We start from the raw sequence: 13,826 nt of genomic DNA, 5'->3' as shown, positions 1-13,826 counted from the left end.
TCCCAAGGCCATGATTTCTACCTGGTGAAAAGAGCTGATGCTGAATATTGGGGACCCTGGTAACCATGTTCCTGGAGCAAGAAGTAGCTGGGGTTGGGGGGTGGTGTAGGCAACTGAAATGCTTTATTCTACGCACTGATAAGATTTCAATAGCAACCAATGTAGTAAAATAGTGGTTACATATATTTTAATTACATACCATATAAACTAGTTATATAATATATACTACTCATGTACAAACTATACTGTATCCTACAGATACACATATACACATGCATACACTGTATGTACTAAATAATACTATATTATTCCAAGATACACAAATCTCTTTGAATACAATTGTAAAAAGTTTCAACAAAATACTACAAAATTGTATCTAATATAAAAAGACACATTCCATGCTTTAACCCAAAAAAGCAAAGTTTTCACATTGTAAAGTCAATGTAATGCATATCCATCTTCAGTGTGCGTTATCATGTACCTTCCATGAGAAATGAAGCTGGGAGACTTTCTGCGTGCCCAACAGTCTTTTTCTAAACGAGTTCTTTCGTGTCTTTGAGTGAAAATGGAAAAACTGAAGGCCTTCTGACATTTCTTACACTCAACCTTTCCTCCAGAGTTCTTCTAAGGTTTTCAAAAACTGAAAACCTAACCACATTATCAAAAGCTCCAGACTTTCCCCCTCTATTTGATGTCTTTAAAGAAAACTGAAAAACTGAATGCTTCTCCCACATTCCTATTCAGTTTTATCTGGTACATATTCTTTCATATAATCTAAAAGAACTGGGGCATCTAAAGTCTCAACCATTTTTCTCACATACACAGGGTTATTATCCAGTGTGAATTTTCTGTGTCCTTTAAAAGAACCAAGAAAACTCTGTTTTTTCATATTCCTAACAATCGCTTTCTGATGATTTGTTGTCCAATGAGTATTTTAGTTTCTTTGAAGGCAAATGGGAAAATGTGATATTTCATATTTATTTGTACTCAAAGGATGTTTCTCCAGTACAAGTTCATTTATGTTTACAAAGGCAATTTTAATAGGTGATTAATTTTCCATTGCTTTCATTAGGAGGGATACTCTCCTTTATGCTTCTGAGACTACCTGAAAGAAAGATTTGCCACATTGTTTCCATTCACCTTGTTTCTTTCCTGCATGAGTTATCTGATGTGCTCTAAACAGAAGGGGACTGTGAAAGGCTTTTGACATACCTCGCATTTAAAAGGCCCATTTACAGTGTGCTTTACCATTTTTATTTAAAAGCCCGCAAGAAACTGAGGATTTGCCAGAATTTACATTTATAAGACTACTTAGTAATCAATTTCAACTGGAAGTGAAGGCTTTCCCACATTATATTCACAGGGTTTCTCCCCAGTGTGAGTTTGTTCATGTTTTCGAATAGAGGTGGACCGGCTGAACGCTCTATCACACTGTTGACACTTATAGGGCTTTTCTCCAGTATGGATTCTTTCATGTATCTGAAGAGAACTGGAAGCACCAAACCACTTGCCACACTGCTTACATGGGTACGATTTTTCCCCAGTATGAGTTCGCTCATGTTTTCGAATGTAACTGGGACAACTGAACGCTTTGCCGCATTGCTTGCACACATAGGGCTTTTCCCCATTATGAGTTCTTTCGTGTATCTGAAGTGAAGTGGAGGAACTAAACCATTTGCTACATTGTTTACACTTATAGGGCTTCTCTCCAGCATGAGAGGTTTGGTGTCTTCTAAATACACTGGAGAAAGGAAACACTTCCTCACATACACTGCATTTAAAAGGCCCATTGCCAGTGTGCTTTATCATGTGTGTCCGAACACTTGTGAGAGAAAAGAAGGCCTTCCCACACTGTTTGCATTCATAGGGCTTCTCCCCACTATGAGTGCGTTCATGCTTTCGAAAGGAACTGGAACAGCTAAAGGCCTTCCCACACTGTTTGCATTCATAGGGCTTCTCTCCAGTATGAGTTCTTTCATGTTTCCGTAGGGAACTGGAACAGCTGAATGTTTTATCACACTGTTTACACTCATAGGGCTTCTCTCCAGTGTGACTTCTTTCGTGAATCTGGAGATAACTGGGACAATTGAAGGCTTTCCCACACTGCTTACATTCATAGGGCTTCTCTCCTGTGTGAGTTCTTTCATGTTTCCGGATGGAACCGGAACAATTAAAGGCTTTCCCACACTGTTTGCATACATAGGGCCTCTCTCCCGTGTGAGTTCGCTCGTGTTTTCTAAAGGAACTGGAGTGACTGAAAGCTTTCCCACATCGCTTACACTCGTAAGGTTTCTCTCCTGTGTGAGTTCTTAGATGTATTCTAAACTCACTGGGGAAATGAAAGGCTTTCCCACATAGCATACACTTGTAAGGTTTACTTCCAGTGTCCGTTGTCATATGTCTCTGAACACTCATTAGAGAAAGGAAAGAGTTCCTGTACTGTGTAAATTTATATGGCTTCTCTGAGTATTCTTCACTTGCACACAGGTTGTATCCGGAGTCAGTTATGATGTACCTATTAAGGAACGAACAACACATGAAGACTTTTCCAGACAAATCACATTACATGGTTTTACTCAACTAAGAACTTTTCTTTTCAGGTTAAGATTTGGAATCTCAGCCAGGCTGTGGTGGCACACACTTTTAATCCCAGCACTTGGGAGGCAGAAGCAGGGGGATCTCTGAGTTTGGGGCTAGCCTGGTCTACAGCATGAGTTCCAGGACAGCCAGGGCTATACTATGAAACCCTGTCTCGAAAAACAAAACAAACAAAAATTTGGTATCTCAAATTTTTGCCCACATTGACTTTTATAATCTTTACTTTCATAGAATCTACCATATGGCTTCTATACAAAAAGAGACAAGCACATTATTTATGGTTGGTTTATTACTGATTTTTCTATTCATTAATGTCTTGGACCTACATTATAACCAATATCAGAGAATAAGACATATCTTGGCATGTCTTAATTATTAGAAAATAAATGGAATAATCTCTTTGAAACATGGCTTTCCCAAATCTATTATCTAAACAGTGATATTCATATAGTTTCTTAGTACTTTGTGGAAGTCAACTACCTTGAAAAAACAGAACTGTGTTAAACTGGAGAGAGAGATCGCAAACAACTAGGAATAAAATACATAAAGTTGTGCTTATTTTTTTGCTTTGTTTACCACAGGTCACATGACATGCTAAAGTTCCCTCGGGGAACATCATACCCTTTTGTGAATACAAATTACCTTAGATTTATCTCAGGATTTTTGTCCTCCTCAATGTTCTGGTCTTCCCACCCGTTCTCTAAAATATAGACCAAGGAAAAGCACTATTAATTAGGAACTTCAAAAGATTAATAGTAATTTTGAAGTTCACTGTACACTGAAAATATTCCCATTTATTCATAAAAAGCCATCCCTTTCCACACTTCAAATTGATTAAAAAAATTCCTAGGGTATTTTTTTTAAACTATTAAGTAAAGAAATGTTATCATTCTTACCTATAAAAGTCAGGTTTCTAAAGACTTCTTGCATCACGTCTGTGTAGAGATTCTTCTGGGAAGGATCCAGCAAAGCCCACTCTTCCTGGGTGAAGTTTATAGCCACATCGTCAAAGGCCACTGAGTTCTAAAATATCCCACAATGTGTATTGGCGGCTGGGTAAAACTTATACCACTAGGGCTCCATACTCTGTATGTAGATGTGTCATATGATTTGCTGATCTAAAAGTTTATATATGTAGTTGTTCACATACTGCTGTATTAATATTATAATTCAACTGAAGCACTCAGAAAGCAATAGCAGACTAAAAACACCCTCTCATTGGTAAATCCAGGGAGTAGGCTGTTTCTTGATTATCACTAATTTATCATTGTACAGTTCATCTCCAATACATGTGACTAATAAATCCTACTATCTGCTCTACAAACAATGCTAATGTTTGTACTGTGAGAGTTCTAATTGTTAGAAGTAACAACTCACAAAACTGGACCTTTGCTGATGTTGTCATGGACCTCAGGATTTGGGAGGAATTCTAAAAATCAAAGTGTTATGGTAACTAAGAACAATTAGAATCCTGGGTGACTAACTTATAGGAATTGAAAAACCAATACAGATTTTCATATGAAATTATAAGGCACTCAGATACTACAAGAATCCTAAAACACAGTAAGACTAGTACTTCTTAATGCCAAAACTTGCCTCTTAAAGTAGCAGTAATCAAGATGATTATATAACGACACATACGTAATGACACAAAGAACATCATTATATGAACATCCACAAGCGTCCAGGAAGAATGTGGTCAGGAAAATGGCTGTGAGATGCTACAAGCACACATCCTCCACAGAAACATGAAAGTACAAGCAGAACCCTCAGAAACAAGTTTGTTAAAAATTTAAATATTCCCAAACTGTTTATCAACCACATAAATGTAAACAGAAAAATCAAAATGGCAAAAAACCTTGTGCAGTGTCTACTCATTCTTGTTTTGCCCTGTCTCTGATATGCTAACAGTCTTCTGGACAACAGCCTAAGTTCCCAGCGCAGGGCAGGGTAGATCTCATTTTACATCGAGTAAACAAAAGTCTCCATCTACCTGGAAAAACGAATTGCTGTTTATATCCACAATGATTCTATACCACCTAAACTCTGGGAGGAAAAGTTGCAGTGATGGTTTCTTTCAGAAATTAAAGTATTCAAAAGTACCCAAGTATAATGTAAAATGGAGAAAGTTCCATGTTTCCCAAGAAATTTTAAGGACAAAAAAAAAAAAACACCAAAAAAACAAAACCAACCTGATTGTGTATTAAAGGAATGCCCATGGGCTAGAGAGATGGCTCAGTGGTTAAGCCTGTTCTTCCAGAGGACCGCGGTTCAATTCGCAGCACCCACATGGCCGCTCACAACTGTCTGTAACTCCAAGATCAGATACCCTCACAAAGACATACATGCAGGCAAAACATAAATTCAGGCAAAATGCCCCATGCACATAAAAATAAATTATTAAAAAACAAAAAAGGAATGCCCTCATCTTCCCATCCCCTTACACCACCCCCCAAAAACTGAAAGAGGTGGCCTTTTGTTGTTTCTTCTAATTTTTCTGTTTTAGTTTATAACAGTCACAGAAATATGTCAAAACACTGGCTGAATAAATAATAGAGGACAACATAACAAACTGACTACACATACGCAATGCGGTCTCTGCAAAAATATTTTAGAAACGGTGGCTGGAGAGATAGCTAAGCAGTTCAAAAGCACTGTGGCTCTCACAGAGGACCCAGGTTCAATTCCCAGTACCCACACGGCAGCTAACACACCATCTAGCCTCCAAGGTCACTGCATGCATGTGGCACACAAACATACATGCAGTCAAAAAAAAATACCCATACACATAAAATAAAATGTTTTTGCCAGGTAGTGATGGCACATATCTTTAATTCAAACACTTGGGAAGCAGAGGTAGCCAGGACCGTTTATATCGAGAAACCCTGTCTCAAAAAACCAAAAAGAACGTTTTTCAAAAAGAGTTTTTTGTTTGTTTGTTTTGTTTTGTTTTAAGAGCTAGGTTTAGGGATACACACATTTAATCCCAGCATTCAACAGTTAGATCTCTATGAGCTTGAGGCCAATCTGGTCTACTGAGTGAGTTCAAGCCATACAAGGCTACACAGTGAGACCCTGTCTTTAAATAAAAAATTTAAAAGAAAATGTTTTGGACAGTATATTCAGTCCATAAATGGATACAGCTTTCAACAAACAGGAACAGATAATAGAGAAAGTAGGGAAACTGATTTTCAGTTATCCCATATTACAAATCTCAAATGTCCATTTTCCAGTTAACGAAAAAAACACCAAGAATAGAGGAACAATAAGGAGAAAATTTGAGATAAGCTATCTTTGAGAAACATTTGACACTACAGTCCATGAATGCTATGCTCACTAAATAAGACTTTTTAAATGATCAGCTGTCTTTAATACGTGTGAAGCAGAAGGTCAATTTACATGGGGAAAAACTTCTAGAATTGAAATGTAAAATGGAGAAATTCAGTTACACTTAGAAACACCAAAATACTCCTTCTTGGTAACGGACAGGTCCAATAGCCAGGAAAGCAGTGATGGTAACAGTGTTAGTCAATACCAGCCAGGATTTCACTGATATTTCTAGAATGCTACAGTCAACAGCACAACTAAACGGTAAACCACATTCTGAGTGATCAAACACACCGTAACAAGCAAGTACATAAGTACACTCTAAGAACATGTGAGCACTGGATAGAAATCAGTAACAGAAATGCAGTTAGAAAACCTCCAAACTGGAGATTAAATCACAAAGCACAGAATCCCGTGTGAATTAAAGACAGTCACCTGAAGGAACCTGAATAGTTCAAGGAAAGGAGACAAGTTCATCATATGAAAATCTGTGGGATACAGTACGGGCGGTACACAGGAAACATTCAAAGCATCAAATGCATACATTCTTGAAGATTTAAAATCAAACACTTAATCTTCCACTTCCAGGAACTTCAATGAAGGGTAAGGTAGTCTGTATCAACCCAGGGAAAGTGAGGAGGCAACAATGAATTTGTAGTTAAGAAATCAAATGAGGGGCTGGAGCGATGGCTGAGCAGTTAAGCGTGCATACTATTCTTGTCAGTGCGATTTCTAGCACATTGAGGAGCTCAGGACTGCCTGTTAACTCCAGTTGCTGGAGGACCTAATACCTTCTGCCCTCCACAGGCACTGTCCTGACACAGAAACTCACACACACACACACACATAATCAAGAAATAAAAAGGCTGCGCAGTGGTGTACACCTTTAATCCCATGATAAGATCCAGGACAGACAAGGCTACATAGTGAGACCATGGCTTACAATAAAAAAACAAACCAAATGATTGGGCTAGGAAATGGTTCAGGGGGTAAAGGGGACACTTCCTCTAAACCTGATGATATGAGTTCAGTTTCTACCTTCCTCAGCTCTCTTCTGAGATCTCAGGAATTTATCTATATATGCTCAGGGGAAGCAAAGAGTTAAAAAAAAGTAGAAATGAAATTCTACTTTCTGTTGAAATCTGCTTCTTTCTAGTTTCAAGAATATTTACCATGCCAGGTGGTGATGGTGCCCACCACTAATCCTAGCACTCCGAGGAGATGGATCTCTAAATTCGAGCCAGCCTGGTCTACAGAGTGAGTTCCAGGACAGCCAGAGACAAACAGAGAAACCCTGTCTCAGAAAAACAAACAAAACTTTTACCTTATTCAGCGCTGAGTACTTTTCACACTTAATGAAAAGCTAACGTTCAAGTAAATGACAACTGTTTGACTCCAGCAAAGGAGCAATTCCGAAGACAAGATAGATCTGTCGGGATCCAAGGTCAAAAGGCCATTCTCTCTTCCCTAGTGCTGCTGAAATACTCAACATTCACACCTCCTCGGGAGACTCCGGACGGTACTCAAGCATACTTAGTTTGCTTTTCAGGCTTCTGTCCCACTGCGCTGTGCGTAGTGGTGTTTTCTTCCCATTCCTTTGGGAGAAAGTTTCCTCCTTTAACAACCGAGAGGGCAGGATATATCTGCAGACCCTCATTCACCATGTGTCCTAGGAGTGGAACTAAGCTCAGGGGACATAATGTCTCTAAGAATTAACTATGGAGATGGGGACTGTTCCAGGAGATTCCTCCAGCCCCAGGGCCTCCAACTGCTCCCCTGAGAGGTTCAGGGGACCCGAGACTTCAGACTGGTGTCTAAGAGGACATATGGCAGCTACTTGCCAGTCTCCGGCAGTTCTGAAACCTCCGTCCATTACTAAGAAGAAATGAAAAGTAATGAGTCCATTTCTATTTATTAAGCAAGGAAAATAAACAGTAATGGTTGTCACTTTTTAAACCTCTTAGACTAGAAGTTGGCACTTGAGAATCCTGGGAATGAAACAGGCACTGAGAAACCGCGTTGGGGGGCGGGGGCTGCAGAACTGGCCCAGTGGTTAAAGCATTCGCTGCTCTTGCAGAGACCTGGAGTTCAGTTCCCAGTAGCCACTTGGGGCAACTCATAACTGCCTCTATCTTTAGCTCCAGGGAATCTGAGGCCCTCCTTCTACCCCCACAGACACCCACACACGTGTGCGCAAACATACACACATAAATAAAAGCGGGACAAAAAGCCTGACACCTCTGCCTTCACTCTGCGCCTAATACCTCTTTTGGGGTCAACCTAAGCATGTAAGTATTCAAGTAGTGTCTGTCTAACCTACTCCATCTTCAAGGTTGAAGCCATAGAGGTAAGTTATAGTCCTTAACCTGCAGCCACCTAGGATCCAAGGAAGAACAAACCTCCCAGAAGCAGAAGTTATCTCCAGCGAGCCACCTAGTCCCCTAGAGGTCTTAAGTGAGCTGAGACAATGATGGGCGGAGCCACACTTTGCATGAAGCTGCTCTTTAAGCTTTTCTGGTCTGGCCCTTCTCTATTTCCAAGGCTCCTGTTGAAGATGAGCTGGGGCAGCGGATGTCATTGAACCCTTCATCTGTCCCTCTTTCTCACTGTACCCACACTGACGAAATCCCCACTACCCATCTCTCTAACTGGCATACTGGGACGGGTGGCCCCAAGACTAGCTGGGGTTTTGCCCTAAAGACTCTTGAAACAGGAAAACCCTGAAATTTGGGGGATTCACTGTGAATCCCGGGAGCAGCCAAGCTGAAGGAGAGTGGACTGAGAGAGACTCTGCTTCCCACGCCTCAGGAAAACTCAGCCGTGGCTGACCCGCGGTAGCGCACGAGAAGCCAGCGCCCCAAGTCCAGAGGTGGGTCGGCCAGGACGCCGCGGGGGCCGATGGGACGCGAGGGGACCCGCCGCCCAGACCACACAGAACCGGGGGACAGCAGCGGAATCGGGATGCGGACCCCGGTTACGGAGGCCTTCCCCGAGGCTGGTTCTGGTTGGATGTGGCCAGCGTCGGCCAGAACGCTCACCATTTCCGAATTTCTGGCGTCCCGCGCCGTCTGCACCTCACAGGGACACTGGCTACAGCGGGGCCACCTTAGACTACGGTGAGCTCAAGACACAGAAGCTAGCGGAGGAAACAGAATGAGAGCCAAGACTGAATAGTGAAAAGAACCAAACACCGCGAGAGTGCAGCCACCTGCCCCGCCCCTCTCCTCCAGCTGCAGCCTGATTGGACAATTCCACCCTGATAGACAAGTCCTAGGGCACGCCCCCAAGACCTGAATGACAAAGGATGTATGTAATCCAACCCTTGAATTAGAGAAACTGAGGGTCAGGTTTCTTCTGCACACTAGTGATGGGCCTGCCAGGACACGCTTGCACTTGATCTATAGAAGGCATAGCCATGACTTAATAATGTCAATACACGCATGCTATTCATAACTGGAAATTGCTAATATGACAACTGTTTAAAAATTTTATTCTAGGGGATTGGAGAGATAGCTCAGCCGTTAAGAGCACTGGCTCCTCATTCAGAAGACCTGGATTCAATTCCCAGCACCCACATGGCAGCTCACAACTCTCTGTTATTCCAAGACCTAACACCTTCATACATACATGCAGGCAAAAACACCAAAGCACATTAAATAAATATTTTTTAAAAAATATTCTAAATACTTTGAGACAGGGTCTCATGTAGCTTGCCTCAAGTACAGTTCAGGCCAAACTTGAACTCTTTTTTTTTTTTTTTGATTTTTCGAGACAGGGTTTCTCTGTGGCTTTGGAGCCTGTCCCGGAACTAGCTCTTGTAGACCAGGCTGGCCTCGAACTCAGAGATTCGCCTGCCTCTGCCTCCCAAGGGCTGGGATTAAAGGCGTGCGCCACCACCGCCTAGCCCAACCCTGAACTCTTGATGGGCCTGCCTGCACCGTTTGAATGCTGGGATGTCACACGTGCCGTTATGAGGGGTTACGCAGCACCAGGATCCAGCTGAGGGCTTCCTGCAAGCCGACATGGACTCTGCCAACTGCACCACAGCCCTCGTTTTGAAAAGTTAGATGCTGTCATCTCCCTAGCTTGAGGAGTGTGATGGCTAATCTTGGTTGCCAAGCTGGCTGTGACTGGAATCAGCTAAACCTCAAGCAGCTGAGCACACCTGTGAGGGATTTTTCCTGACTGGATCATTTAAGATTGGAAGAGCTACCCTAAATCTGGGCCACACCTTGGTGGCAGCCTAGAAGGGAACTTTCGCCTTTTGCCTGCTTGCCCTCAGTCTCACTGGCGAGCCCAACTATCCCGCTGCTGAAGCATTCCTTCATTGGTGTTCGAACCCACTTCTTTGGTATTCCGGTGAATGCTGAAGACCAGAGGAAACATCTAGCCTCATGGGTTGCACAACAATCGGATTCTTGGACTTCCTGTTGGGACACAGCTATTGTTGAACTTGTTGGACCTCAACCTGTAAACCTCAAACCACTCTAATAAATTATATCTGCTATCAGTTCTGTGCATGTGGAGTAGTGGTTTTCTACCTTCCTAACGCTGTGAACCTTTAAGACAGTTCCTCAGGCTGTGGTGACTGCCCCCAACCATAAAACTATTCCCTTGCTACGTCATAACTGTAATTTTGCTACTATTATGCAACCCGAAAGAAGTCATGGCCCACGGGCTGAGAACCTGTATTCTAGAGATCCCCTGACTAATACAAGGAGGCAGCCTAAGCTTTGAAGGGAAGGCAGTCCTTTAAGACTAATAGATATAGGGGGGGGGGGGACGGGAGGGGGGAGGGTGAAAAAAAAATATAAAAAAAAAACAAAACAAAAAAAAAAAGACTAATAGATATAATAATAATAGGCCAGGCAGTGGTGGCACATCCTTTTAATTCCAGCACTAGGGAGGCAGAGGCAAACAGATCTCTGTGAGTTCGAGGCCAGCCTGGTCTACAAAGCGAGTTCCAAGTCAGCTAGGACTATTATACAGAGAAACCCTGTTTTTAGAAAAAAAATTTTAAAAAGAAATAATAATAATGGATAATAGAAATTAATAAAGGGCCATATCTGTAGCTTTATAATTTCTAGAAACAACACAGAAAGTTAAAAGGAACAGGTTAAGTTCATGGGTGGTGGTGATAGAAGGCTTGGGAGCGGCTCTTCATCCATCACTTAAACTAACCAAAGAATACATAAAGGACAAAGAGATGTGAGCAAAATTTCTCGTTTTCTATAGCATGTTTCTGCAAAATATACGTGAAACATATGGTACATTTTCATTTTTAAACAAATACCTCTTTATTTGTTGTTAATTTCTGTGAAATTTACTCTATATTTTAACATTTCTGAACATCTTAACCACAATCCAGGTGTTCAGTAAACCCCACCTCCCACCTTCTCGGGGCAACCACAGGCAGGAATGACTCTCAAGCCTCTCAGTCTCTTCAACACACACACACACACACACACACACACACACACACACACACACACACAAAGTCGCACCTCAACCACCACCACCATCCCTTTTGTTTTGTTTTTTATTTTTCTTTTTTTTTAATATTTATTTATTTATTATGTATACAATATTCTGTCTGTGCATACGCCTGCAGGCCAGAAGAGGGCACCAGACCCCATTACAGATGGTTGTGAGCCACCATGTGGTTGCTGGGAATTGAACTTAGGACCTTTGGAAGAGCAGGCAATGCTCTTAACCTCTGAGCCATCTCTCCAGCCCTTGTTTTTTATTTTTCAACACGGGGTTTCTCTGTGTAGCCCTGGTTGTCTTGGAACTCACTCTGTAGCCCAGGCTGGCCTTGAACTCAGAGGTGCACTTGTTTCTGCCTCCCAAGAGCTAGGATTAAAGGCGTGCGCCACCTTTGACCATTGCCCGCCTTGTGTGCCAGAAATAAGAGAACATTTTTTTTCCCCTCTAACCTTTTTCTTCAGGCTGAGACAAGAAAGCAGAGTATGCAAACGACAGGTCTCCATGCCCACATTGCGTGATGGCGCTCATTCCCTTTCCATTGATCAGACAGCAAAGGAAGAAAGGACGATGGGCCAACAGGTGGGAACCGCTGCTCTCTTTCTTCTGTGTATCTCTCTCTCTCTCTCTCTCTCTCTCTCTCTCTCTCTCTCTCTCTCTCTCTCTCTCTGTGTGTGTGTGTGTGTGTGTGTGTGTATGAAGAACTTAGCTTAGAAATCACTTTGTATAACTCAAAATAACTCAAAAGTCATTTTGTGTGACTTGGAATAACGTGATAACTAAGCTTGCTACCAGTCAGCTCTGGTAAGACCTAGGCTTTAGAAGCAAGCTCCAGGCAGGCCACTGGTAGCCCAGGACAGGCCTTGGTAGTCTAATGAACTAACCCCAAGGTGGTGTTGATTTGCATCCCCTAATAACGCAAAGCTACTATCCAATGAAATGATACAAAAATTGAAACTTTGGGTGTAACAGGCTCCCAGACCTTAGCACAACTGGTGAAGAACCAGCTTGCCTCCATTTTAGGCTTAAAAGCCATCTTACTGTAAAGACAAACTAGGCTCATTGTTACAACTACCTGTTGCTATGCCCACCTTGCAACCATGTCTTTGTTTCAGGAGGGACTGACTTGTTATGGTTATGTTCTGCTCCTGTAACCCCACCAATTTTGCCCACCAAGCCCCCCATTTTGAAAACCCCCCTACTTCTGAGCTCTGTAAAGACCTTGTCTTCCTCACAGCCAATGCTGACCTCTTGAACCCAGCCTTGGAGGCAGGCAGCCTGTGCAAACGAATAAAAAGGCTTGCTTTAATTAGTTGCTTACTTTAATTAATTTGGCCGTGAGAATTTGGTTCGGTGATCTTCCTCCTCCTGTCTTTGGGATTAACACTGGTGCCATGCCCGAAGCACTATTCTGGCTTTAGAACCCAATATGTAAGCCCCAACACCTGCCAAAAAATGGTAACAAAGACCTAATCCATCAAAGATCTAGTCCATAGTTCCAGGAAATGTAGTAACCTTGATTTTTGGCTTCTTTAGTTTAGCTTCTCGCTAACTCTTCTTGCTAACCAAAATGTGTCAACCAGGATGTGTGTTTTGTCCTTAAAAGGCAAAGAACAGTGAGACTCAGGGCTACAAATTCCCCATGTAGCCCACAGTCGGCAAATAAAGACTTTCTATTGGCTTTAAGAGTCCCTGTGTTCTCTGAAAGAGTTACCTCACAACATGGGAATGGTCTGTAGAATCTCACTGCCATGCTCACCTGACACCTCTTCTCCAGCCTGTTTTGATAGCCACTGGCAAGGAGAACTTGAGACTCTGTGTGCGGCCCGTGCCTCAATGGCTGTTGAATTTCCACACTGCTGCTGGCCCACATGGGCCAGCCTGTCAGCGTTAGCTGTGGGTCTACACGCTCTCAAGGACCTCCTGAGACTTCACAGCAGTGCCATCCTTCCAGCCTGCCACAGCTGAAGGACTTCACAGCAGACATAGGTCGAGCCCGCAAGCTTCTGAAGTGTGCTCACTGGAGAAGACTCCCCAGTGGAACCCTACAGCAGCCAGCGTTTCTGCTCAAACAACTGCTCCCCGTTTGGTGAGATGTCTGTTTAACTTTTATATCAACATGATATTTTAAGGAAGGTTCATGTGACTAGAAAGGCAAATCTTGTGGAGACATCCTAATTGCTGAGTGCCTTATGGCCCTTCGGCCATAATGCTCTCTGTGAGTTCTCTTCCTTCCCACCCTCTCTAAGATATGGTGAATCCCAGGCTGGCCCTGAATCTGCTGTGAGCTCTCACTCTCCGCTGCCAGAACACGGTCCAAGAATGGAGTCGTGGGGCTGGAGAGATGGCTCAGTGGTTAAGAGCCTTGCCTGCTCTTCAAAAGGTCCTGAGTTCAATTCCCAGCAACCACATGGCGG

The 13,826-nt window shown here is 42.6% G+C and overlaps 1 protein-coding gene across 5 annotated transcripts; it reads right to left on the bottom strand.

Moving 5' to 3' along the window:
- Positions 1-137: 137 nt before the first annotated feature.
- On the bottom strand, positions 138-9,124 carry LOC142860733 (uncharacterized). Of its 5 annotated transcripts, none has more exons than XM_075992378.1 (4): positions 4,791-9,124; positions 3,495-3,621; positions 3,241-3,298; positions 138-2,515 (listed from the first exon to the last, which is right to left on the bottom strand). In XM_075992378.1, exons 1-4 carry the CDS (start codon positions 4,815-4,817, stop codon positions 1,312-1,314), a joined length of 1,416 nt encoding a protein of 471 aa, XP_075848493.1. In that variant the 5' UTR covers positions 4,818-9,124; the 3' UTR covers positions 138-1,311. The 5 variants fall into 5 exon arrangements, with proteins under 5 accessions (XP_075848493.1, XP_075848495.1, XP_075848494.1 ...); XM_075992380.1 differs by having other exon boundaries at positions 3,495-3,579; XM_075992379.1 differs by having other exon boundaries at positions 8,964-9,123.
- Between the last annotated feature and the right edge of the window lie 4,702 nt (positions 9,125-13,826).

Source organism: Microtus pennsylvanicus, chromosome 11 (genome assembly GCF_037038515.1).
Source record: "Microtus pennsylvanicus isolate mMicPen1 chromosome 11, mMicPen1.hap1, whole genome shotgun sequence".
In the NCBI taxonomy this organism is placed as follows: Eukaryota; Metazoa; Chordata; class Mammalia; order Rodentia; family Cricetidae; genus Microtus; species Microtus pennsylvanicus.
The sequence above is the reverse complement of the archived record's forward strand: the minus strand, read 5'-3'. Positions and strand labels throughout refer to the sequence as shown.